Genomic DNA, 27,085 nt, shown 5'->3' on the forward strand with positions numbered 1-27,085 from the left:
AACACACATCAACATTAGGGTGGATAGTATCCGTTTGTGTTGAAACACAGAAAAAGCAAAGTTGATATTGGTTATGCGGTCATATTAAGTCAGTATTGCAGGTAGTTAACCAAATTTGACTAAGGTCTTTTCCTAAAAAGATCTTATTGAACGAATATTCACAACTGTTTCTGGTTCCTGCTTAAATTTTTCAACATTGATCCATCCTAAGCAATATTACGAACAAAAGACGTACCTTCGCATGTATAGTACGAGGTGAATACAGAGTCTCTTTCACGCACACAATCAGTTCTCAGTGAATGTACGTTTCATTTCGACGAGTCACAAAGGTTATTCTTGGTAGAACGTAACTTAAACTTCTCAAAAAAAGTGTGGAATGAAGAAGAAAGAAGAGTACTTCTTTAGAGTGACAATAACTCTTTTTGGATAAGTCACTAGGCAGCACGGGTTTTGTGCACCGATGGTGACAAGTATTCTCGCAAGTATTAAGATGCTGAAGTCTCACACGGTCAAGAAAATAGAAACAAGAGAAACGTAAGGTAACTTACAACCAAAAATGTTTGTGGGGCCTATGTTACGGTCACAGCTAGACAGTCAAACTCAAGAAGATTCATCGTTCGCATATCGAAAATAGAGCTCCAGTCAGTAAATAAAGTGATGTTGAACTTTCTTTACTCATCATACTAATTTAGATATGATTTGGTTTAGAACTTCACATTGTGTCGTTGATCTCATGACCCAGGTCCGAACTGGTTGTACTTTCGAACTTTTCTTCATATTCCTACAATTAGCCCCAACCAAATTTGTGACGCGATTTGTTTCAGCTACTTTTCAGCTGATCCACTCATACAACCTCAGTGTCATGTACGTACAAATTCGTATAAACACATATAAGGCAGTGAGGTGGAAAATAGCTGAACCTTTCATCACTTGGTTGGGGCTTCGTTCTACGAGTCCGAGATGCACCTTTAAGTAGTAAGTCCGACCCTTTCAAGATTTCAAGATAATTGAGTCTATTGGGATCAAAAGTAGGTCTATTTCTTCTGTCGAAGTGACGTTTTAAACGTCAAACATAAAATAATATGTAAAGTGGTCGCGCAATCTTTGATTTTTCTTAATTTAATTGTTAGTGAAAAAGCATTAAAAAACAGCGAAATACTTTGAAATTATTTTGTGTTTGACATTTAAAACGTCACTTTGACAGATGGAATAGACCTAATTTTGATCACAATAGACTCTATGACAGTTGGGATCAAAAGTTCTATTACATCTGTCAAAGTGACGTTTTAAACGTCAAACCAAAATTTTTATGTCAAATAGTTATGAAGCCGCTTATTTTTCCTCAATTATATCAGTGTAGAAGACTTACAGAAAAATAAACGATTTCGTAATTATTAAGCTAAATTTTTTTGGTTTGACGTTTAAAACGTCACTTTGACAGATGGAATAGATGTCACATACAAAGAGCGACGTTGTGTAAAAAAAGACACAAACTTCACTGTAGTCTAGATGATATACCACATTTTGTTGATTTTCAAAACCTTTTTGGAAGATTGAGTAATTGACTTTTTCGTCAAGACATAGCTCGTAATAAAAATGAAAAGTCTCGTTTTCGTGTGTTTATTGACCTCAGCTTCGCCTCGGAAACCCTACATTTCAATATTTTATCCCTAGTGAGAAAGAGAGTCTATGAAAAGTAGCGAATTTTGTTGATCCGAGGCGAAGTCAAGGTCAAACGAAAACGAGTTTTGAACGATGAGAGGCTGTTTCAAGCCCACTATATGATACTCAAAGAAACGACAGAAAAAAATGTTTTCCTCAGATAAATATATTTTGCGTTTATAATTTTGTGTTTTTAAGCGCTTTCAACATCACTGTGACTATATTTATGTTTATTATCGATATTATGTTTATAACTCAGCCTCAAATGCATCATATAACTTTTGGTAATAATTGTTATTTTATTTTATATAAAGATAAACAGTCATTAATATACTTTGAAATTAATCAGAGATTTTGTTTTGTTTTTTCATTGATTTTTGTTTGTTCGTTTTTGTTGAATACATTTACAGACAAGTGGCCGAAACCTGAAACATATATTTCATTATGAAATCGTCCATTTTAATGATCATACTTTCGTTTATACAAGTAATTCATTTTACACGCGCCATGTTACGAAAGTACAAGCTGAAAGCTATGCAAAACCATCGTCTTTTAGGTTACTCTGAAGATTATATCCTTCGCCTTCGGCTCGGGACACAAACTTCCCCCTCGTGAGTAAGCAAATTTTCCCGCAGGTACGTAACACACTATTCTCTCTCTCCTCTCTCTGCATCTCATTGTTGTTTGGGTTTTTGTGGTGTTCGTAACATGATGTATGTAATAGCTATTAACGTCACAAGGACGGACAAGTTGAAAAGACGAGTTTTCACCTTAAGTTTGTTGATACGAGCCGAAGCCGAGGTCAATACCCAGGCAAAAACGAAACTTTTAATTTTTCGTCCGAGAAACATTCAATGTTTTACATGCTGAGAGCACCGAAAAAATGCGTCATTGATGAAATAAACGGTTTTTGGTGCTGAAGCATGTAAAATTTTGTGCATCACAGGAGAGAAACCGCTCAATCGCAGTACGTCCGTGAATTTGTATTCCTTCAGAATTGTTTTTATTTTTAGTTGAGAATGGGTTGTCTCGTCTTCGGCTAGCACAAACACATACACGGTCTATCTAACACTAATTCTTTCGGCATAGAAATTCACGCACGCACATACTGCAATTACGTGGTTTCTCTCCCTGTGATGCAAATATTAATTCTGTATCCTCTATTCATTGTATTCTATTTATTCTTCCGTTTTGCATGATTTGGTTATAGCCAACATAAATTTTCCATTATTTTTCTATAAGACAAGTTTACATTCAGATTTTTTTTTTGTGTCAATACAAAACGCCATACTCTGGAATTAATTCTCAATCACCGTTTAAATCCTTTTCGCAAGCCATCCAAAAAACAACTACTATTTAGAATATCTAGTTCGCAAAATAGAAGATTTCATAATTATATAAATCAAATGTAAAAAATATTTAAATTTAATTTCCCCTTCTTTAGTCTACAGCTAGCGAACAGTGCTCTTCGTCTGTGTGACCAATACACTCAATAGCAGGATGATGGCCGGAGTCCCACATTCCAGGACCACAACGTTTGCACAAGCCGGATAGAGTGCATGGGATGCGAGGTAATTGTCTGAATTGATGAAGTAAGCCACGAGCCTTTCGCAGAATTACTTGTCCATCCATGTACATAGCTGTTATTTTTTGGAAGAATATTTCTAGATTAAACAACAGTAGCCCCCTAGCACATTAAAATTGAAAGACATTGACATTGAGAGTTGCTACAAAATTCCAGTCAACTGTTATAAGGTTCGGAACAGGTTCGGTTTGACCTGAACATATTCTTGACTTGATCCTGATTTAAGAGTTCAAGTTCAACACGAATCTGACCTGAAATGGTTCGACCCAAATTTGATCTGAACCTGAAGTTTCACTTTCGGGCTTGACCTGAACCTGAATTATCAAGTCAGATCAATTTGGGTTCGGCTAATCCGGCTTTCGGAGTACAAACTTCGAGTTACAAGAACTCGACCTGACCAGGTTGAGATTAAATCCGAAAGTTAAACTTCAGGTTCAGATGAAATTTGGGTCGAGCCATATCGGTTTCAGGTTTGATCCGAAATTGAGAACTCAGTTCAGAATTGGGGTGAACCTGTTTTCGGCAACAACAACAACAACAACACAAGCTTGTGGCCTGTTACATAGCGTAATGAATAGTAATACTAAGGAAGTTCTAGACACTAAGCGATACTTTTAACAAAAGCAGTAACGGTTAAGTTTACATGCCGATACGCTTACCGTTTCTAAGGGGTTAGGGGTATTGACTGTTGGAATATGTACTTGATGTAATTCTATCTAATAATAGACAAGCAGTCTAAATGGATCACAAGGTCTAAGTGGCCTCAGTTAAGAGCAAAATGTTGTTTATCACTTTTCAATAAACAGCCGAAAGGCAAAGTCGTATTTTATTGGAAGTCCGGATAAAGGTCTTATCCGAAATATCCTGCAGCCAATCCTCCACTTCCAACAGGTTATGGGCCCAGGATGAAACAGTAATAAATTTAGTGAACAAGGTATAAACGCTCGTGGTGGCTCAGGAGAAGGATTTCGCGGTAATGGCAGTAACATTTACGTAAAGCCACCGGATCGTGCAAAAGTATTCACGGTAACGGCAGTCACAGTTACATAAATGCCCCAGTGTGTTCAAAGTGGTTTTCGCTGTAACGGCAGAATCAGTTACAGCCAATCCTCCACTTCCAACATTGACAAACTCAGTCACTGCAAATTTATTCCACTGCGGAGTGAACAACATCGATACATTTTCTACATTGAGAACAAAAGCCTCAACGGGAACTAACTATCGAACTATTCACACGCCTCAATTATCACTTTCAACAAAGCAAAGCCTTCATTCAAACTTACCTAATGAACTGAAATGCAATAGCATCTCGTCCGTACGTAAATCCTGTGCAATAACATCGTCAGCATAAACAGCGATTATAGCCAAGCAAAGAAACAAATGAAAATAATCCGTGAGATAGTTTGACCAGCACGCTTCCCACATTCGGATTGCTACGGGTTCCGTGAATTCTCGCTTGAAACATCTGTTAGGAGCAACAAGAAAATTTATCGTCTCGCCAAATCGATTGAAAATCGTCATATTTACAGCAATATCCATCGATGGCAAAACAGTAGCTCCATGGAATCGGTATGCTTTTCCAAGTGTTCGTGGAATTTAGGAACCATCAATCGAATTAATTCTCTAAGGTAACTCTGTAACGTGATAAGAATACTTCTTGGTTACGATCAGCGGTACAGTCTTCAACGTATCTCATACCAAATTTTTATCTATATCATTGTCGGTCGGAGTGCACACGAAAATCGCTCTTTGCATCAATCCAACAAAGCACCAGAAAGTTTCCGATTCGTTTTGAACTTCGCATAAAACAGGAGCTAGTAGATCACTCATACCTTGCGTATATCTAGAAAGACAGTCAGGTTACACATTACAATACTATGATGCCTGTGGGCATTAACTTACGACAGTCCGGGATTGTAATAGGCATAGTTCAGCAGGATATTCTTCATAATTTCGATATTTGGATTGTCATCGCCAGCGAAATACGGATTTCCACGATCGGTACGGATAACGTCTTTCTCTATGACGCATTGGACAGTGCGCCAGAATTGCGCTTGCTCTTCAGGAGACATTGAGTACAATCGTCTTCTCGTCAAGGCTTCATATTCCTGAAAGAATTTTCGTTTTTCATTCTGATGTATTTGGTGATCGGTTGTGTTACAGTAATAATGTGAGGGAGCAACTAAAATGTTGCGTGGTTGGCGCTCTTAATGGAGTCCCTAACATATCATTGGGATTTTCGGATATTCGTCAGCCTTCAAGGATTACCTGCTTCCTTATTTCCAGTAGAACAGCTCTATCCTCAAATGACGATGCAAACGAATAGCAATGCAACAGGAATGGCCACACTGTTTTCCGTAAACTTTTTTCTAGTCCGCCAAAGAATACGCACTTCCGTAACAGTAAATCATCTTCGATCTGTCCCTTTTCGTTGAGAAGTGTGCCGTAGAAGTAGTCTGTTGTGATTTTATTCACATTGTCTTCGTCGGGATGTAATTCTGATTTTTTCACTTCCGGTCGACAGACCATAAATTGACGGTATGGTAAATTTGGCTCGTCATTTCCTAAAGTTCCTTAGGGGCAACGACAAAAAAATTACTTGGAGTCAGTTTGGACATTCGAAATCTAAGATTTAGTGAGAACGAAGTATACCTGGTGCTAGCTTGATGTTATGAAGTAGACAGTGCCATTGGTGTAATACTTGGGCTAGGTGATCCAAACCACCGTGATGAAAATGAAGAATTTTGTATTGAGACTCACGAGACGCAATTACCAATTGTCCGGACGTGCAATTTTCGTCATTGAAAAATAGCCGCAGTGATCGCATTTGACTGAGATCAACAGAGAATCTAAAGGAAGAATTTTGTCAGATCTTTTCAATCGGTCAGAAAATGTTTACGACGCCACTGACCTTCTACATTTCAGCGGCACTTGCTTCCTAGTCACAACTGGCGATGCTGTAGCACTATCCGGAAATGATAAATTGTGTTTGTACGCAAACAATTCCGGTGTCATCCAGTTCGGACTGAAGTTATCGTCCTGAGAGCTAGTCGACAGTGTTCGCATGAATTTATCACTTTGCTGTTTGACGCTCTCCGTCGGTGATATATCGTGGTTTTGAATACGTGGATTGGCAATTGTGATGTTTACAGACGTAACAGATTGTTGAGTTTGGAATGGTAACGGTAATTTCATATTCGGGACGGTATCTACTCCACCTTCTCCACCCAGCAACGGCTCCAATTCTCTTTTCAGTTGAATTTCATCTTCCGTTTCTTCTTTTATCGGTTGTGATTCAATGCCAACTGTGAACACATCCTCGTCGTCGGCAGCGTCATCCCGGCTGTGAGTGCTGACACTTGCTTTGTCTGAACTTGAGCTTACACTGATTGCATCGAAATTATCACCATTTTCATTGTTTAATACTTTTTTGTCGGGCAACGGACTGTTACAGAAATACGGTTCGAGGAACGGATTGGTGTTGTTGCTTACTATACTGTGGGTGCTAATTAGCGATGTTTGCGAACCGTTTTTCAATGCGTTCTTCTCGTTCAGATGCTGTAAGAACTTATTCTGCTTGAGTTCCTCCGAAAACTGTCGATGAATGATCGAATTTTCAACGGTCGATGGACATTTACGCAATGTTGCATTTGGGATCCATGTAAGCATCAGTGTCGGTCTCTTTGCGTTGTTGTATTGATCGACGAATGTCTTTGTCGTTACGGTCAGATAGCCTAGAGTAAATAAAATAAAATTAAATTAAACTTTTTCGAAAGTTAATTTTTACCGGGATAATGTAGAATGTCGGATTCTTGTCTTGCGAACGCCGGTGGATGAACACAAATATTGTTCTTGCAAAACAGTACTTCGTTGTCTTCATAAATTTGATCGTCCTTATCGGCGGATTCGTCGTATCCTAAGATGTAGCTGGATGCTTTTTTTATTATATTGACGATAGGCATTGTGAGTTAGGATTGTTGTTAATTTTGATTCTGAAATGGGAAATGAAATTGAAAATCGTCAAAACAATGACTGAGATTTTCTTATTTTTTATTCGTCCGTCAGGGACTATTTTGAGAAATTATTTTTTTAAATTTTTTAACGATTCGTTTTTATTGTCTCAAAAATAGTCAATATTCCTATGACCTTTCACGGACAGTAGGCACGTAAATATAACACTAGGATAACTATCGAATCTACTACTTCTTTTGATCTAAGTATTTTTAAGAGATGTAATGACTGATGTCTTTTACTTCATTAGTCTTAACACACACTTTACAATATAAGTTCTACTTGCCAGGGTACACCGTTTGATTTTGTCGTCGCTATCAATAACAGCTGACAGCAACAGCTGACGTTACAATGTCTGTATATCGAGTAACAACAATTAGGTATACGGATCATTAGGATCATTTACGTACATAGGCTTTTTAAGAGAGGTCAGATAAAAGGTACGCTTCATGCATTTAGTATTGAATTTTAGCATACGAGCCTCGTACTACGATGGGCTTCTAAAATTCATCTTTTTCAAGACGGTAAATCATCGTTATCGAATGAAGTGAATTCAGATTCGTTTCGAACTCTAAATGAGTCTTTGATTTTAGTGATAAGGTGGTGAAGAATCTGATGACTAATCTGATTGGCTGTTCGCGCGATTACTCGATATCCTCATTTTTCATTCCTTTATATTTATATCGCACAGAATCATATTTGGGATATGAATAAGAGTTTTGTCGTTTTAAACACATACGGTCGCTGATTCAACTGTTTAACGAATGAGTCGTCATATTTAACTTTACATCTATGTAAGTTTAACCCTTCACCATTATTTAACGTACTCAGATTAGGTGAGATCATCCTCAACTCGCGAAATTGCATAAAATCTGCCGATCATCACAGATACGTAATAGTAGATTATTATCATATAAGGCTTTATAGCACGAGCGAAAACTAGACAACAAAATGTGGAATGACAATTCCGATTGAAAATTGAAAATATGATTTAGACCTATAGCATTATGAAATAGTTATTTGTTTACCTAGAGGAGCAAATAGAAAATTCCAACAAAAGCAATGTATGTAGCCAGAGCGAAGCGTGTGGCGCAATTTTAGAGTAGGGAACATACTTCTCACAGAGACGAACACATAGTTTTTCATATTTGCGATGTGTGATTTAACATTTTTCTTCACGAAACAAAAAACATCAATTCACCACACCATTTATGGAAACATAAACAAAGTGAAAAGTAACATTTCAATTGAGAAAAGTTCTATTTTCTCCCCTCTTGAGAAATGTCATTCGACCAATCGTCAACAAAACGCAATTTTCTCATGACCTATTGGAAGAAAATGAGCTACATCAAACCGCACATATGAAAACATTCGATAGATTCAACTCTCCCCTTGCTTACTTTATTGATTCTACATACTTTTGAGATGTTACATTACATAGATCCCTCTATTTTTATTGAAAGTCTATCCCTGATAATACCAAAAAAGTCTAAGGGATTTGCAGTATAGAGCTACTCTTTAACTAACTGAATTTACGCGAGAAAGAGCTTCGACGAGACGCTGCACTGGCAAATTTATTTTCATTTATAAACGGCAAACGTATATCGCCATTTAATCATTAAGTCTATTACTTCTTTTGTTCAAAACATCGCCCAGTGCTGGATACAAAATCTTTTACTTCATTAGTTTTGGTAAACATTATGTTTTAATACTATTTTAACTGGAGGTCTTCGCTTAATTTGATCGTGTATGTCGATAACAGATGATTAGCTAATTCTGAACAAAATTGCACTGCATCGACTCCCTCTTGTCGTCCACAAAACCATTTCAAAAGTTGAAGGTCAGTAAACGGCAAATAAAATCATTTTATCTAACCGTACCAGTGATACGACATTGTATCGATTTATTATAATAATGTTTCCAAATCACATCATTTATTCAAAAATAAGGACGGAAATTCTTCCTTTTTTCCTTTCGTCACACAACCCACCATATTTTCTTGCATGAAATTTACGCCCGAAACATTGTACAGAAATAAACGAAATTGTGAAATTATTCACACTCACATCAAATATCCTCCAAATAATTCAGACAATATCCGCTGCCAGCAGTATTATGAGAACATTTTATCACAATTTAACAATCTTTGAACCCGTCAAAACCGATTTTTCAATCCAATAAACGCACTGGGCAAAAATATCGAACTAATTTTCATTCGCTTAAACAACTCTTTAATCGATTAATTTTCAGTATTTTCACCGAATATATTGATGTATACTACAAGTTGTGCTGCTGGTTGTATTGTATATAAATACGTCTTTATCACACGAATGCAAAGAGTCACTAGACGACTAGGTATCTGAAACAGAACGATATGTTCGTTACGTCATCAATATAAGGATACGTCATCAATCTGTAATAATGTTTTGCTGTTTTGTGCACGTTCTTCTACGCAGGTCTCAATTATTTGATGTGCCAGATATATCTCGTTTTATATTGTTCGAACAGCAGTTTTGTAAACAAACTTATTCAGAAATTGAACACAGTACTTATGACATTATTTGAAGGAAGTTGGTCATTATGTCGGGTTATTAGCACAATATGAGTATAAATTAGTGAAAGTAAAGAAGCAAAATTAAAAGAAACCACCCACCACCACCCATATCCCATACCAATTATATGGGATGAAATTGAAAATTGAAGTAGTACATGACTAGGGATAAAATGATGAAAAGTGTGAATCTTGTTGGTCCGAGGCGTAGCCGAGATCAATAAACACACGAAGACGAGACACTTCATTTTTATCCCGAGTTATGTAATGGGTATGTAGCATATAAAAGACTTTATTAAGAAGGTGAAGTTGCCTGTTGACTTAAAATTGTGTGCCGTATGCTATTGTTGTGTACTGATGGTACTGATTCAATCGGAATTATTTGAAATGTATTTTAAAGGGCACCCCGAGACGTACAAGGTATCCTTATAAATCTGAAGAATTTTAAGAATTTTTTTTCGTTGAAACAAACGAAGTACTGATTAATACTCAGGACATGGAGCTCTACTCACTATACAAATGTAATCTTTTAATCTGTTGCATCTTTTGTTTAAAATAAGCGAAGAGTTTGTTCCAATTCTTGTTCTTACTTCATTGATTTTAACTCATATACAATTTCTTTGCTGTTTTGAGTGTTTTAAGTTCACATACAATTTTCTATAAAAGCGAACACTAAACGGAGCTCATTTCTCATTTCGGTCGTTTTCGTCGATAACAGATAAAATTGACCATTCGAAATCTACTATGTTCGTCACGGCAAATTGTGAACATCAGAACAATAACTGGAGGTACTTCATCTTCAGTACGGTCTGTGTTTACCGTTTGTTACTCCCCTAGTTGAAAATTTCGAACCACAACTCACTTTTCCAATAGTCTATCTCACTCTTTCATCTTTCATCCATTGAAATTCATAAGCAAGACAAGGATGCCACTATGGAATAATTCCAAGGATATTTCATCAGATATTTCACGTAAATATTCTATTGTGGCATCCTTGTCTTGTACATGAATTTTAATGCATGAAAGGGTGAGATAGAATATACTTTTACAATATTCTCTTGTTCGACATTATCCACTCCGTCACACTACACACGCACGCTCCCACACATACATCCGCATTAGGGATGGGAGACGTTCAAAATTATCGATAATATCAATCGAAAGAAATTATCGATAATCGATTAATCATATCGTTATCGATAATTTGATAATTATCGATAATTATCAAAATATCGAAATTCGATAATTATAAAATATCGATATTTTGATATTTATCTGAAAATTCATGATAATATACCGATATATAGGAATATACCGATAAATATCGGAATTTCGGACCAAAATATCGATATATCGAATTATCGATATCTTGATAATTATCAAAATATCAATAATTATCGATTATCGATATTGTTTTGATAATTTTCGCTAAAAAAAAGTCGATAATTATCGATTATTGATAATCGATAATTATCGATAATCATTATCATTATCGCCCATGCCTAGTTACAATGTTCACCAGCTGTTGCTCGATATGCACATCCAAATAATTTACTCGCTGTAATTCCCACAATTCCCTTTTCCCATTCCGACTAAAATTTTTGAAAAGCAGCCACATTTTCTATTGCTTCTATTGTAAACGCTCACCTTCTTCATACACAACCGTCGTTCTCTTGACTGTGCGTACAACCGGCATAACCTTTGAAACTGTTGACACTTGTTGATTTGGATTGATGATGGTATGTTGAAGTGTATAGTGTGTTATTTACTCTCTAAGAAGTACAGCATTCGAATTTGATTCGGCCGGACACTTCTGTGGTAAGCAATCAATTAAATTGTTGGAAACAAAGGTTAATCAAGTTATGGTTGTGGTTTTACATTTCTTCATTTTTGTCATAAGTTAAATGGTTGAAATTCGGTAGACCATCAAAGTTGGGCTATCTGAACATGCTTCAATGAAACATCCGACTACCTTTTCGACTTGTATTGTGCATGTAGTTAATGTTAATTGTTCAATGAAACATGCGATTGAATTGATATGTTCAGACACTATACATCAGTCTCAATCAACTCATTCAATTTAGTGTTCACCATTATTGCGATAAATTGACTCAATTGAACAGAGTGAGACACAAACTAAATGTGGTTCAAAAGACCAGTTAATGATGGTTTTCCATCAATTAGATTTGTTCGTTCATTCAATCGGAACGATCGGAACTATGGTATGATCTTATACTCCCACCAATTCAACCAAAATTTCGTAAATATTCCATTGCGTATACGTCACACATTTAATTGCTAAAAATAGATCACAGCATGAGTCTCTTACCCACAAAATGTTTATTTTTTGTAAAGTCTGATAGCCTAAATTGATCTACGACGAAGTCCTTATCAGTACAAAACTTCATTGAAACGGTTTGAACAAACACTTCCGAAAGCGTCATACAAAACCTAAAGAGATCTCGATGCGAGTACAGAGTTTAGTTGTGTAAACAAAAGTCTCAATAATATTTTGTTGATGTTCTCTGCTGGTGTAACTAGTCTGGCTGATTAAGATTTTTCTTTTTTCTGTTATGCAAAATACAGAACCCTAAATCGGTGTGAACGTGTTTTTCGATCCAACATTATATGAAGAAAACAACAGAACCACAACGATAACATTATGATAACTCGCTTGACCTTTTCGGATGTTTTCATTGATTTTATTCCGTCAATATATCGAAGAGAGTGTCAGTCCCTTCTTGAATTTGGTAGAGAAAGCAAATAGAATTTATTTCCATTTTTTTTTTGTTAAATAAAACAGTGAACCATGACGATCATACGATATTATGCACCGAATGCATTCGACGATGGTAAGACTGCAGCGATACTGAAATCATTGCAACAGGTATACACTGAATTACCAATTGGTGTAGGTAAGAAGATTCACTGAATTAGTCCCTCTTCCTCAGTTGAATCCAAAAATCGTCAACATTAAAACCGAAAAGTGCTATCACATCGAAATCAATGATAGCGCCAAGAAATCATCGCAAAATGCCGAAGAGATTTTACAATGGATTTTGAAACGACCGCAACAGGAAGGTGGTTTGTGTCAAAGTTCGACATTGAATGCGAATGAGAAGAATACCTGTACGATTGAAATCGGACCGCGGTTCAACTTTTCAACAGCTCAGTCAACCAACAGTGTAAGCATTTGTCAGAATGTTGGTCTAACGGAAGTGAGGCGGCTAGAAGTTTCGATTAAATATTTGCTATTCGTAAACGATGTACTCTCCGCTGTAGATGTGGTATAATTGTCTTGCCTGGTGACAAAATGAATATTTTGAGTTCAATGTTGTCAATGTTTACAGGACAACATTTTCAACACACTGGGAGATAAGATGACCCAATGCAGATATACAACGGACAATTACCCAATCAACAGCTTCGATGAACAACTTCCGGCCATGCAAGAATCGTGGTACCGAGTGCCTTTATTGCAAGAAGGACGCACGGCGCTGGAAAAGGTCAACAAAAGTCTGGGCCTTTCATTCGACGAATGGGATCTGCAGTTCTACACGAATCTCTTTCAAAATGTTTTGAAGCGTGATCCGACCAGCGTCGAACTGTTCGACTGTGCCCAAAGTAACAGTGAACATTCGCGTCACTGGTTTTTCAAGGGGAAAATGGTTATCGATGGCATTGTGCAGGAAAAGTCGTTAATCAAAATGATTATTGACACGCAGAATCATTCGAACAAAAACAACACAATAAAGTTCAGTGATAACAGCAGTGCGGTTGTTGGATTTGAACATAAATCGTTACGGCCGACCAATGTGTCTGGTCCTGGAAAATTTCAAGTGGGTGACGTCAAATCAGATCTGATTTTCACGGCCGAAACGCATAATATGCCGACGGCTGTTGCTCCGTTCAGTGGAGCAACAACGGGCACTGGTGGTCGTATAAGGTAATGAAAATCGAATTAAAACAGCGAATTTTCCTGACCTTTCGTTGATCATTTAGAGACGTTCAAGGTGTTGGACGTGGTGGTCACACAATCGCTGGCACAGCTGGATATTGTGTCGGAAATCTGAATATTCCAGGTAGGATTCGACTGATCTTTTTTTTAAAATTTGTTCTCATTGCAATCAACAATTCTGTAAAGGTTATGACCTGCCGTACGAAAATGGTAGCTGGGCTTATCCTCCATCGTTTGCGTCGCCATTGAAAATAATTATTGAAGCGAGTAATGGTGCTTCAGATTACGGCAATAAATTTGGCGAACCGGTCGTCTCTGGTTTTGCCATCTCTTACGGTGTGCTGAATGGATCGAACGAACGCGACGAATATGTCAAACCGATTATGTTCAGTGGTGGACTGGGTACGATGGATGCAAAGCAGACAAAGAAACTGGACCCGAAGAAGGGTATGCTTCTGGCGAAAATTGGCGGCCCTGTTTATCGTATCGGTGTCGGAGGTGGAGCTGCTAGTTCGGTTGAGGTTCAGGGAGATAACAGCTGCGAATTGGATTTCAATGCGGTTCAGAGAGGCGATGCTGAAATGGAAAATAAGCTGAACCGTGTCGTGCGGGCTTGCATTGAAATGGGTGATGACAATCCCATTTTGGCCATTCACGATCAAGGCGCTGGCGGTAATGGTAATGTGTTGAAGGAGTTGGTCGAGCCGGGCTATGCCGGAGCCACGATATTTTCAAAAGAGTTTCAACTCGGTGATCAGACGATTAATAGTTTAGGTAAACACATTGTTTCCCGAAGCGACTACGCGACCGACGTAACATATGTTCCTTGTTGTTTTCAGAACTTTGGGGAGCTGAATATCAAGAAAACAATGCAATCCTCTGTAGGGCAGAAGATCGTCAACTTCTGGAACAGATTTGCATCCGGGAACGCTGTCCCATCAGCTTTGTAGGAATAGTAAATGGAAACGGTTACGTTACGCTGATTGAGTCACACGCCGACTTTGAAAACTACGAAAACTTGTCGACTGAATCGAGTCCCTTCAACATGCACCTGAAAGATGTCCTGGGTGATATGCCACAGAAAACCTATGCTTTGAGCCGCGCTGCTTCCGTTTCGGTACCATTCCACGCGACAATTAACAGCAATAACTACAACGATCAGCTAATGACCGTACTGAGCATTTTATCCGTCGGAAGTAAACGATTTTTAACCAGTAAGGTAGATCGATGTGTTACCGGATTGATTGCTCAACAGCAATGTGTTGGACCACTTCACACTCCATTGGCTGATTATGCTGTCACAGCTGTGTCCCACTTCGGCTATAACGGCATTGCCACATCAATCGGTACACAACCGATGAAAGGTTTAATTGATGCTAGTGCTGGAGCTCGAATGTCCGTGGCTGAGGCCATTTCGAACTTAGTTTTCGTTCGGATCAGTCAGCTCGGAGATGTTAAGTGCTCGGGTAATTGGATGTGGGCTGCTAAATTGGCCGGTGAAGGTGCAAGGATGTACGATACTTGTGCGGATATGTGCAAATTGATGAATGAATTGGGTGTGGCTATAGACGGAGGAAAAGACTCACTATCGATGGCAGCAAGAGTAAATAACGATACCATTAAATCGCCGGGAACGTTGGTAATTTCGACGTATGCTCCTTGTCCGGACATCAGAGTGAAAATTACTCCTGATCTGAAATCACCAGCTGTGGGTCGAAAGGGCAACCTGATCTGGATTAATATTGAAAATAAATTCCGTATCGGCGGATCAGCTTTGGCTCAGTCACATTCTCAACAAGGCGAGGGATGTCCAAATATTGCCAATTCCAAAGTGCTGAAGGATGCATTTAACGTCACCCAGCAATTATTAGTTGAAGGGGTGCTTTTGGCAGGTCATGATATTAGCGATGGCGGACTCGTTGTGTGTCTACTTGAAATGGCGTTTGCTGGTCTGTGCGGTCTGGACATAAAATTATCGGATATTCCTAAGCGACTGAACAAAAATGCATTTGTGATGGATCGCTTATCCAATCAGGAAATTCCATTGCTATTACTGTTTGCCGAAGAATGCGGCTGGATCCTCGAAGTTTCGGATGAAAATCTTGACCGAGTGTTGGGCGAATTTAAGAGACACAACGTTCCGGCTTATCTTATTGGCCACTCAAGCGGCAATGGTTTATCATCAACAGTTAATATTGAATACGATGGTCGAACCATAATCAATGGCTCAACGTTAACGTTCTTCAAACAATGGGAACGAACCAGCTTTGAGTTGGAAAAACTTCAAATGAACGCCGATTGTGCAATAGAGGAGTATGGAACGTATGATTATCGCAAAGGACCATCGTTTCACTGTACTTTCGATCCTGATGTAGAAATGCTGTTAAGCAAGAAGACCGTACGGGTGGCTGTTATCCGTGAGGAAGGCACAAATGGCGACAGGGAAATGATCGCGACACTGATGAATGCCAACTTTGAAGTGCATGATGTAACCATGCAAGATCTTCTATTGAAGAAGACATCGTTGGATCAATACAGAGGCGTTGTATTCCCAGGTGTGTATGATTGCCTTTCATTTGACTGCAGAAATTGATTTTATTCATTTGGTCTAGGTGGTTTCAGCTATGCCGACACCTTAGGATCGGCCAAGGGCTGGGCCGCGAGCATTATGTACAGCAAAGAATTAGCTCCACAGTTCCATCACTTTAAGAATCGCCCTGACACTTTCTCTCTCGGTGTGTGCAACGGCTGTCAGCTGATGAGTCTAATTGGTTGGATTGGTGTTGAGAATTCTGCGGAGATCGTATCGGTTCCTGATGTGGCTTTACTGGAAAATCGGTCGGAGAGGTAACCGATAACAACGGAAACAAAATGTCGATTCACATTCAATTGACTGCTAAACCGTTTCAGATATGAATGCCGCTGGGTAACACTTCAGATTCAACCAAGCAAATCAATCATGTTACGGAAAATGGCTGGCAGTGTAATCGGATGCTGGATAGCTCATGGAGAAGGAAGATTTTCTTTCAAAAATGCGTCAGTTCTGTCGACATTAAGAGCTGCCAATTCAATCGCTATGAATTACGTGGACGATGACAACAAACCGACCGAAATCTACCCAATGAATCCGAATGGAAGCGTCGACGGAATTGCGGGCATTTGTTCGATCGATGGACGTCATTTGGCTATGATGCCACATCCGGAAAGATGTAGCCAGATGTGGGAATGGCCGTACGTTTCTCCAGGATTCAATTTCCAGAAATCTCCGTGGCAATGTATGTTCGATGAAGCGTATGGCTGGTGTTGCAGTGAAAATGTGTAGTGGGTGGTACAGAGAACATTGAAAATGGAGTTTTTGTACAATTTATATTTTGCAATAAATTAGTAGCTTTCAAGCACAACAGCTGGCCTTATTCTCCATTTTTATACCGTTGGAGGTGAAACAACCGCACGTTCATTAAAAAATCCCAAGACACCCTCTTCGATTAAACGTGGCACTGTGTCCCATGTATTCCAAAACTATTCACTCAAAACCATGGCACATATTACCTACGCTGTTTTAAAGAATGTGTACAACGAATGTAGGTATGTTTACAGCATTGACGTGACGCGCATATAAATGAGAAACTTATACAGCTTCTCTCTATATTATTTCGACTTTCCCTTTCTGAATTTCCCTTTTTCCTCCACAATCGTTCTTCGTAAAATTATTGTTTGCCTGTGCCATCACGTTTCTGATGTTACCATTCTTATGAAAAGAAAAATTAATTTCCTCAATGGGGGCACCGAACAAGTCGCTATCCCCGCTATCAAAAATTAGGCGACCCGCGGTTAGTACTTGGGTGGGTGACCGAGAATATCTTTCCCTAATTTTTCATAAGGACAAGCATCTCCGTGGATCTTCACCTTCTTGATCGTGTCGATCCGGTCGCCGGTATATTTGTACCCGATACTCTCCGATTCTATTTGAAGTCTATTTTTCACGCCCGATAAAGTGTAGTGAATCTCAAGCGAAATGAAACAAAAAATTTGTGTGAAGAAATTTGGTGGTGAATTTCATTCAACATTGCAGAATGTGTATGGGATGGTAAAGTGTATATCGCCAGAGTGTGTTGTATATATAGTCAGTGTATAAATCGGTTATATCGGTGAGTATAAAGTAGAGTATAAAATTGATGACATGCTGAAACAGACAGCACTAAAGTGATTTGCAATTTTTGTTCAAATTGAATTGGAACACGGTGTTTTCGATATATCGAGAATTTAAAACATTTTTGACGCAGTTCTACAGATAGTAATACATACAAAGAGCATGCTAAAACAGTCTCATTAGTTTAATGTTTAATTACAAGTCCAATCGATAACAATAATAAAAAACTTGAAATAAATTTGACCATTCATCGATTTCGGGTTTGTTTCGTTCATTCCAAGAAGCACCTCCGCTCTATATGTGTGTCTCGATGAATGAAAATTTACGTTTTAGTGCTGAGCTAACGCATTACCGAATTCTGTTTTGAATTAATTGGAATTAAAATCAGAAAAAAATGTTCTCTTCAAATTGAGCTTACTTTTCAGATACTTCACTCCAACTAAGAAACATTTGGATACGATGAATATTACCGCACATGGCACCACAAACACTGTAGTTAAAGCGTCCCGTAAAGGTCGTATTGACCCAGGAAAACTCATTTTTTCACTCAATCAAATGTTTGGCTAATTTTTTACATTTTATTCTGTGTATGTTTTGACTTTGTATCGATTAATGTTCGCGATGAAAACTAAAATCCAACGCTTGACTTGATAAAAAACACATTAAATTTCCATTCTCGATTAGAATAGATTAGCAAATATCTAAGCTTTCTGTTGTGTTGATTAGATTAGAATAGCGTTATTACCTAGTGTAATCGTGTACGGAAATGTGGGTTTAATTTAAGTCTTAACCTTTCACAGACAGCAAAGTGTATCAGCAGTTTCACTATCGGATCTATTACTTCATAAATTTAATCTAAGTATTTTCAATAGATTGCATTGCGGACATGTTTTGATCGCTATGTTTTGCTATAAGAACAACACGTACTCCGCACAACTCTGTGCTTTCTAGAGGCAAAAAAGGGACTTGTGAAAGAAATAAAGGGGCTTCTTACCGGTGCCGTTATCCTAGATTTAATACTACTTTCATTGACTGAAAACGAGCTCACGGTGGCTGCAGTACTAAGCCCCTGAAAGTAGTTGCGACGTACACTAATAGTTTAAGGGGCTTACTACAAACCAACAGAATCGATATTGTACTAAACCAACACGCTTCAAGCATGATTGGTTCTCTAAATGGAGTACGGATACTGAACAGTGTTTAATACACTGTAAAAAAATGTGAAACATTTTTTCATACAATTTTTGTACTCTATTTGACAGCTGTCACTACGATCACTCATGCTCAGTGCGTTGCCAAAGGACATTCTTGTTAAAACCAGCTTGTTGTTTGTGAAAGGTCGAACCGAAAGTAAACTATGTAGAAATTATGCCCTTGACTTTTCTCTTCAAATTGTCTTAAATCGAATCCTGTTTACAAGTTCCCGCAATGTTACCGTTCTCCATAAATTTAAAGCAAAAATTATTTACCACGACCTTTTCACCGCAATAATGTGTCTAGATTTCAACAAAAACTACGAAAATGAGCTTGTATTTACAGCGTCTACGATGATAACAATGATCAAGAGCATGCAAAAGAGAGGAATTAATAGAATCCGAATTCGATTTCTGCGAAGGGATTTCTTTTTTTTATAAATTAATGATATGGTGGATTGAATTATGGCATGTTTTATGGCTACCTCTCTATACTCATCAGAGTGTTTCATTCCTTCCTTTTTTCCGTCGACCATTGTACAAATTCAGAAAGAACAAATCAATCTTGTTTCTCATTGGATTTTTTTTCTGTTTTTGTTTTTATTATAAATGGATATATGGTCGGAAGGTGTATATATATAAGCAATAATATAAAGGTAGTTTAAATGAATAACAATAAAAAAGAAGAAGATTGTGTATAAATGGTAGGCATGAGAAGTATATCTGCGAAAGAACATCCATGCAAGTTGAGTTTGGAATCGATTAGTTAGTTGATCTTCTGTTCTTTTAACACAACAGTTAGTCGGTTTCATTCAATCATTGATGATGTGTTTTTATTTAGTTATTGTGTCTTCTTGATCTCTTGAAAGTGTGTTGGCATAAATTTTTGTTCTTTCTTAATTGAACGAAACACTTTTTCCATCGATTTTTGTTTTACCTACTGGTTTTGGAACGTTGCTGTTTTTGTGGTACTTTGGACAATTAAAAATTTGATGAAATAGAAATATGTGTTTCGGCTATATCGTCGTTAGTGTGCTATTGATCAGTTTGCCGGCACATTGTTATGATTTAACTGAAAATCAAATCAAAGAAGACATAAAATATTTGTCACAGACTAGTGAGGGAACAAAACCGTCTAGACTGAGGACATTGTTATTGGCCGATTTGAAAAGAGCATTGCCAACGGTAATTTATTCAAATTTACATTCATTCATATTTTGCACACAAATTTTATCTTTCTCTTCGCATCTTTTAAATGTTGTCCTACATTCAATTTATGTGTTATATGCCTTTTCAATGCAGATGCTTAATTTTTGTGTTGTGGTATTTTTGATAACGAATCTCTTCAGAAGAAATCGCAAAGTTCATAGATTGTGATGATACGGTGTGTTTACTTACAGGAACATCGAAATGTTTTGTCAAACGTTCTAAGTTCATCACTTACTGACTCTGACATTCACTCTCACTGATGCTCTGTCATCTGTTATCGCCAGCGAGGAGAAAATTTAAAATAGATTCTCGCCTGTCTGGTGAAATATAGCGAAACTTGTTGTCACAACGAATGAAGTACAAGATTTATTTCAATCAGTTGAAAATGATTATATCAAAAGAAGTATTAGATTGAATTAGCTGCGAATTTACAGCTGAATTTTATGTTGAACAATCTGTTCATAATCGTAGCTAAAAATAACAAAAAATACTCAACGTAGACAACATTTAGGATTCAATTCATACTTTACGATTTCGGTATTGACTCTAAGGAAATGTTTAGTTTTTTTCGAGAAATATCTGATAATATCTGATATAAAACTTTTAACTGATCTTGAAAGGAAATGAGAACTGTTCTACCTTCGTTTAAAAGGCATAAATGGTTCGCTAAAATTGTAGCCTAAACTTGGGTATTTCGTATTTTATTTTCGAAATAAACTTTCGCCCTTATTCTTCTTGAAAACTGCTAGAACATTTAAAAATAATCGAAAATCCAGTATTTAAAAAACACCCAAATGTACGCTTTACAGCTACAGCAAAGCATCAATGTAGCTTAAAGTGTCTAATGTTTGATACAAAATCTTTTACTTAATTTGTTAAACATAACATTCGTCAGATCGCTCTCTGTTCTATTGTTGCTTTCGAAAACACATGATTGTCGTTTCAAAGAAAATAATAATTTTACATATCCCAAATCAATCTATACCATTTAAATGGTAATAATAATAATAATAATAATAAAACTCATAATAAAACTAACCACTTCTCATAGACTGTTGTACTTTTGCACAGTTAAGTTAACAAAACTACGTTAGATATCAGGACCTATTATTCGGAACTTTTTAAGAATTTTTAGAAATTAATTCTTTTCAGGAATTTTGAGAATTTTTTGATAATTTTTAAGAATTTGAGCTTTGAAAAATAACCAACCTGCCTAAATGCAGGTATTTCATAATTTCCACTCACAGTCACGCTCCTTTCCCAACACTACGATTTGGCAATTATTTAGAGGTGCAAGGCGACCACATATCATGCCCGCACGTTAGTAAACGCGTGACCCAAATCTACAGCAAAAATGTTTTAACAAAAAATTTGTGAGGATGGCGGAGTATATTTACACCTTAACTCTAACGATACCTAAATCTAGTGCCTTGGAGTGGACAAATTTGTTTAGTTTACCATATTGTTATTGGGTGAAGCATTTTTAACTCCAACTTTTTTTTCATTGTGTAGACTGTCGTGCTACTATCCTTGGTCACCACTCACTTACTATAATTGTAACCAATCAGAGAAGGGAACAATTTCACGAAATTCACGATAATTTCACAAAAAATAGGTGCTCCTCAAGTACACAGTTATTTCTGAGCGGATTTTAATTAATGAAAACATCAACAAACCCATTAATTCCGCATAGGCATTCCAAATGTTAAAAATTACTCCAAAGTATGTCGTGATGCAGATAAGATTTTTATTGAACAAAAAAAAAACGCTCAACCCAAATTAAATTGCACTTCTTACGAAATTATACAATAAACCATTGTATTAATACCTGGAAAATCATCTTCCGTGTTCTCCAAAAAAAAAGAAACGATTTTAAAAGATCAGTTATCGCCATCCAAATTGGTATGAACAACAAAAAGAGCATCGAACTTTGATGCTAAAAATTGAACTTAATTCATTGATTGATATGTAACGAGAGAGCAGAGAAAAGCCATTGTTTGCGTGTCAAAACATCATCCCAAACGCAAAAAATTAAATTTAAAAAAAATTATAAAAATTCGCAAAAGTAATAATTCCACTAATTTATTTTCTCATATTTAACCAAGTTTATTATTTATGATTATTGGTCAGTTCATCTGCATTCCGTAGAAACGAGTTTCTAGAATTATTTTTCCTCTCTTGTACTCTTTCATCATTTCCTTTCTTCGTACCTAATTTATGTACAATTTGTTTTTGGACAATTTTTTTTTTGTTTATTTTATTTTTATTCTTCAGATCAGATCACACACACCTTTCATTAAATTTCCCACCGAAAATTTCTGTTATTTTTAGTGATTAAGATTATGATTTTGTAATAAAATATTTTTTTTTTGTTTTCGATTGTTCTTTCCACTAGCTACAAGATGTAAGTAATTGCTTCTCGAGTGATGACCTCAAAGTAACACAAAATTGCACCTGTGTTGATTACTCATGCGAAAGATTGATTAATCATGGCAAGAGATCAAGGTACTTAAATATTAAACTTTACCAATTTTATCAAGTTATTTGAATAGAAAATTAAGACGCTTTACATCAGCTTTGAGATGTAATATTTTATGGACAATAAACGTCTGTTATACACATTATAACGAATGCTAATAAAATGCTAGACGGAAATTTTTGTTTTGTTTTCTAAGTATAAACATAAACAACGACTCGTGTGGTCAGTAAACTCCAACCATGTGTGGCGTTATATCGACGTTGATCTAAAATGTGATCGTAAATTGAAACAATGTCTCTTCGACAAATGTGTTTTCTATTTTTAAAAGTTGGTTTGTTTAGGGAAATTTTATTTTTTTGGTATCATCTCACGATCAAAGCTATATTGGTAAGGTGGATGACGTAAACAATGTTTTGAGTTGAGTCATTTACCATAACGTTCAAGCCCTGATAATATACGATACCAAGCTAAGAAAACATGTTAGGCTTGCACATGCACAACGCAACAATGGAAATCCATTTATGATGTTATCACTACAGAGTATAGATTATTTTACTCTGCCGTGATGTTATTGAATCTTCTTCTACTTCTTTTGTTTAAAATTTCTGGTGTTTGATATGCAAAGCCTGTTTTACTTCATTGTTTTTAACATTCATTTTTCATTCTTATTGGTATCAGATGCCGTTCCCAAAATAAGAATGTAACAAAATCATTAGCTGATGCATAGCACTGACCCCAGCAACAATATGGTTGTTAATGCTTTTTTCGTATGCGAAAAAAACACACAACACGCTTTTGACAGAGTTCGAATGTTAATGCTAGGAGGGCTGACGACTTATACGAAACAACGTGAATCCGATGAAAAACATTGCTTACGTCATTCACAGAATAACGATAATACTTGCCCTTGTGTCCAATTCAATTGACGCAGAAATGACGTCCTTCTTGAGATGATGGAAGGGTCAGAATTATGATATGTTATAAATTTTGGAAAACATAGGACGAAGATGGGAGTGGGTGGTCAAAATTCCTAAAAAGTAAAGCAAGATTAGATCAATCTTTAAGAATTGATTGCATCACTCCTACAACTGACAATTCCCGTGTTGTCTTACCGGTACTATACTCTAGAACCACGACAGAGAAAAAGTAACCAGGCAGTAGCGCTGATTTGGCTGGGGACCTGAATAATCTAGTAGCCTTATTGCGAAGAAAATTTTTCAATTTATGTCAGTGTTCATTTGAGTTCATTTTCATCCAGTGTATTAGGTCCCTTATTTGACGTTTCGAAAATGAACCGCTCCTGCCCGGTTTATTTTACTCTGCCGTGCTAGAACTCTAAGATTCTAGTAAAAATTCTTTTTTTTTACTTTTAGAACTATTTTTCTTAGTTGCCAATAAATAAGACTTTATTCAAACTGACTGTCGGTTGCAATGACACTTAGAAATGAAACGAAATTCAATTTTAATTAAATGGGACAATCCACCTGTTAATTCAAATATATTGCGATGTCTTAAGGTTTTTCTGATTTTAAAGCTGTTAAAGCTTCTTAAAGACATTCTTAAACTTAAAAATTATAATTCTGTGTGCAAGTTATGTATGCCGACCATGCTAAATGTTTTATTTTTTTTATAGAATACAGAGAAGCTGTGAGGATTTTTGTTGCAGACGGTCGAACACGGTTAAAAAATCTTTAGATTACAACGAATTTAATGATGTAAACAAACACAACGGTTGTGATGCTTCAAATGTGAGTATACAGAGGATTTTGTGTTGTTGTTTTTTGCTTCAGCACTAATACCGGATTTGTGTTAAATTCAGAATTTGTTAGGTAAAGTGGCATTGAAGTGAATTAGTAGTCTTTGTTGTACATAAAAGTAGCATTGAAATTATAATGATCTGTGAGGAGTAACTGATATTTTAATTTCCGGAATGTTTTGTTATTATCAGGGCAGTCACGATACGAAAATTAAAGTAGAGGAAAAATTACGCACCTCACCACCTCACTGAGGTTCTTACTCTTAGGAGTAGTCATACAATGGGAATTTTTACACTTATTAGAAGAAAATAGTTTAGAAGAATGAGGATAAACCAAATAATTTTTTCAAAAGCTCTAATCCTACCATTTATCTCCGCAGTGGGATTCACCAGATGGATTCGAGCTACCATGGATAACACAAATTTATCTAACAAAATCGAAGTCACCAATATGTCTTGGATCACTCATTCGTCCAAACATTGTCATAACTACATTGCAATGTGTTTCTACGTAAGTCATCAATACGATTGTAACGTAACAATAATATGAAAAACTTACAAATTCTTTACTTAGAATACCAAATGGAAATCTTAAAACGAAGACCAGAGAATTGATTGATCGTTATCAGTATCGCTATCAGATTAGAAATGTTACGAAGAAGATCATACCAGAGAACTATCCTCAACTGTTCGAGAAATTCGGCTTCAATATTGTAAGTAATTTGGTTTATCTAATCGAATATTTGATTTTGTCTTTCTTAACACAGTACAGCAAAGATTTGTTCGTGCTCCACGTAATGTACGGTTTCAAATCATTCTAAACATCAATGAATGTACAAATCAGGTATGGTCTATCCATACAACACTGAGGAAATAGCGATTTCATATAAAAAACTCACCTTTCAATGATTTTCATTGAGAGGTGAGTTTGTTTATATGAAATCGGTATTTCCTCCGCTCCATACAAAATTTTGACATTAGACCATACCTCATAGAGTATACTTTCCATGCTAAACATAGCACTCAACCAATCACTAGAACGGTTTTTTTTTTAACGGAAAATGGGCCTTCAGCAGCATTATACAAACTTTACAAACTTAATTTTGACTACTGCGTCGAGGAGACCCTAATATAAATTCTGTTCTCGATTCAGCATAGCACTGAACCAAGCACGAAAACAAAATTTTCAAGATATGTCTCATTGACGCAGTAGTCAAAATTCTCACATAAATTAAATTTTTAAGGTTGGTATAATCCAACTGCGTCACATAATATGAGAAGAAAGGCAGATTTTCCGTTTGAAACGTTCTGTTCTAGTGATCCAAAGAAAAGAAAAGACAGCTATGTCATCTGTTATCGACAACGATGACAAAAAATAAGAAATGAGCTCCAGCTGTTGCTGTCTCAGTCCATAGTACTGCTACTATCTCGAACACTCATTCTATCAACGTCAAAATAGTCTCCAATTTTCAAGCGTGTACGATTGCATGTGCTGTGCGTTTTTATTCACACTCACAAATCATGACTCCTGTCTTTACGAAAGAAATGCAACGCCTATTAAGATGGTATTAGTCTCCAAATATTTCTTATGTTCATGCTAGTAGCAGAGCTGGGCTCAGTCTCATTATATTATGTCAATCAAAACAAACAAAGCAAAAGATTTTGTATTAAACCGTGTAAAATACATAAATCAAAAGAAGTACTAGATCAAATAATAACTATACTGACTGATGATACGTTCTTGGAACCTATTTCGTAGGCTCTGTTGGTGTTGAACAAAGACATCGAATTTACGAATGGTGTGCGTACATCCTGCCTTCCACAACAACCATTCAACATCGCAAATATTAACAAATGTTACATTGAATCTCTCGAATATAAGGGAGGAAGGTGAATATTTTTTGTCCTAAACGCACCTCACTCCTTTGGTCAAATTAAATAAAACTCTAATTGAAGGTCGCTGTCCAGAAGAGAGCAAATTTTTGTTCATCCAGCTGAAAGATGCTTGCAGAGATACAGTCAGCAAAAGAGGCTGAACGCATTTTTCCCGAAATCGAACATGTGCGCTGAAAGAAAGGATGGTCAGGATATAGGCATAGTAAGGTTTTTCGATGTGAAACAATCAAATTGACCGTTAATTTTCGGTATTTTTTTTCTAAGTCATTAAGCGGTGCACCGTTAGTTTGCTCATTTAAAACAATGGCCGGACTTCGATATGTACAATACGGAATGTTGTCGCAGGCAACCGAATACAATAAATCGCCGCATTTGTTTGTTAATTTGCATAATTTCAAAAATTGGATCGAGAAGAATTTGAGCATTTTAAAATAGGACGAGAGTTGTGTGCACCCTGTGCAAAGGTTATCTACGATTTATCTACCCATATACGAAAGTGTTACGCAAATAAATCAAAGAATTTTACAATTTTGTGATAGAAGTGGGGGTGTTTCATTTTGTTGGCTCCTATGTTTCGATGATGGATTGAAAGCTTGTCCAGTAATTATGCTCCTAACAGTAAGATCAGAGGTCCA

At 36.7% G+C, this 27,085-nt stretch overlaps 3 protein-coding genes and 2 long non-coding RNA genes across 7 annotated transcripts; 2 read left to right on the top strand and 3 right to left on the bottom strand.

The window, feature by feature from the left end:
- Positions 1-1,812: 1,812 nt before the first annotated feature.
- On the bottom strand, positions 1,813-9,597 carry LOC119070975 (TBC1 domain family member 16). Of its 2 annotated transcripts, none has more exons than XM_037175555.1 (10): positions 9,325-9,597; positions 7,035-7,239; positions 6,159-6,981; positions 5,900-6,096; positions 5,516-5,820; positions 5,150-5,355; positions 4,946-5,090; positions 4,775-4,881; positions 4,531-4,712; positions 1,813-3,302 (listed from the first exon to the last, which is right to left on the bottom strand). In XM_037175555.1, exons 2-10 carry the CDS (start codon positions 7,207-7,209, stop codon positions 3,103-3,105), a joined length of 2,340 nt encoding a protein of 779 aa, XP_037031450.1. In that variant the 5' UTR covers positions 7,210-7,239; positions 9,325-9,597; the 3' UTR covers positions 1,813-3,102. The 2 variants fall into 2 exon arrangements, with proteins under 2 accessions (XP_037031450.1, XP_037031451.1); XM_037175556.1 differs by having other exon boundaries at positions 5,516-5,811; positions 9,325-9,591.
- LOC119071022 lies at positions 2,201-25,538 on the bottom strand. The gene is made up of 4 exons (XR_005086582.1): positions 25,378-25,538; positions 19,297-19,300; positions 17,317-17,321; positions 2,201-2,211 (listed from the first exon to the last, which is right to left on the bottom strand). It is a non-coding gene; the product is annotated as an uncharacterized LOC119071022 (long non-coding RNA).
- Positions 11,503-17,168, top strand: LOC119070966 (phosphoribosylformylglycinamidine synthase). 2 transcript variants are annotated; one of them, XM_037175538.1, is made up of 9 exons: positions 11,503-11,627; positions 12,613-12,696; positions 12,761-13,096; positions 13,160-13,755; positions 13,812-13,891; positions 13,954-14,541; positions 14,607-16,322; positions 16,380-16,614; positions 16,678-17,168. In XM_037175538.1, exons 2-9 carry the CDS (start codon positions 12,619-12,621, stop codon positions 17,087-17,089), a joined length of 4,041 nt encoding a protein of 1,346 aa, XP_037031433.1. In that variant the 5' UTR covers positions 11,503-11,627; positions 12,613-12,618; the 3' UTR covers positions 17,090-17,168. The 2 variants fall into 2 exon arrangements, with proteins under 2 accessions (XP_037031433.1, XP_037031432.1); XM_037175537.1 differs by lacking the exon at positions 11,503-11,627 and having other exon boundaries at positions 12,539-12,696.
- On the bottom strand, positions 18,084-18,579 carry LOC119071021. Its single transcript, XR_005086581.1, has 2 exons — positions 18,336-18,579; positions 18,084-18,275 (listed from the first exon to the last, which is right to left on the bottom strand). It is a non-coding gene; the product is annotated as an uncharacterized LOC119071021 (long non-coding RNA).
- Positions 19,849-26,985, top strand: LOC119070990 (chymotrypsin-like elastase family member 1). Its single transcript, XM_037175582.1, has 8 exons — positions 19,849-20,295; positions 22,715-22,824; positions 24,432-24,546; positions 24,935-25,065; positions 25,129-25,267; positions 26,314-26,444; positions 26,511-26,652; positions 26,715-26,985. The coding sequence occupies exons 1-8, from the start codon at positions 20,116-20,118 to the stop codon at positions 26,883-26,885; spliced, it is 1,119 nt and encodes a 372-aa protein (XP_037031477.1). The 5' UTR covers positions 19,849-20,115; the 3' UTR covers positions 26,886-26,985.
- The last annotated feature ends 100 nt before the right edge of the window (positions 26,986-27,085 follow it).

Source organism: Bradysia coprophila, assembly GCF_014529535.1.
Source record: "Bradysia coprophila strain Holo2 chromosome IV unlocalized genomic scaffold, BU_Bcop_v1 contig_106, whole genome shotgun sequence".
Taxonomy (NCBI): Eukaryota; Metazoa; Arthropoda; class Insecta; order Diptera; family Sciaridae; genus Bradysia; species Bradysia coprophila.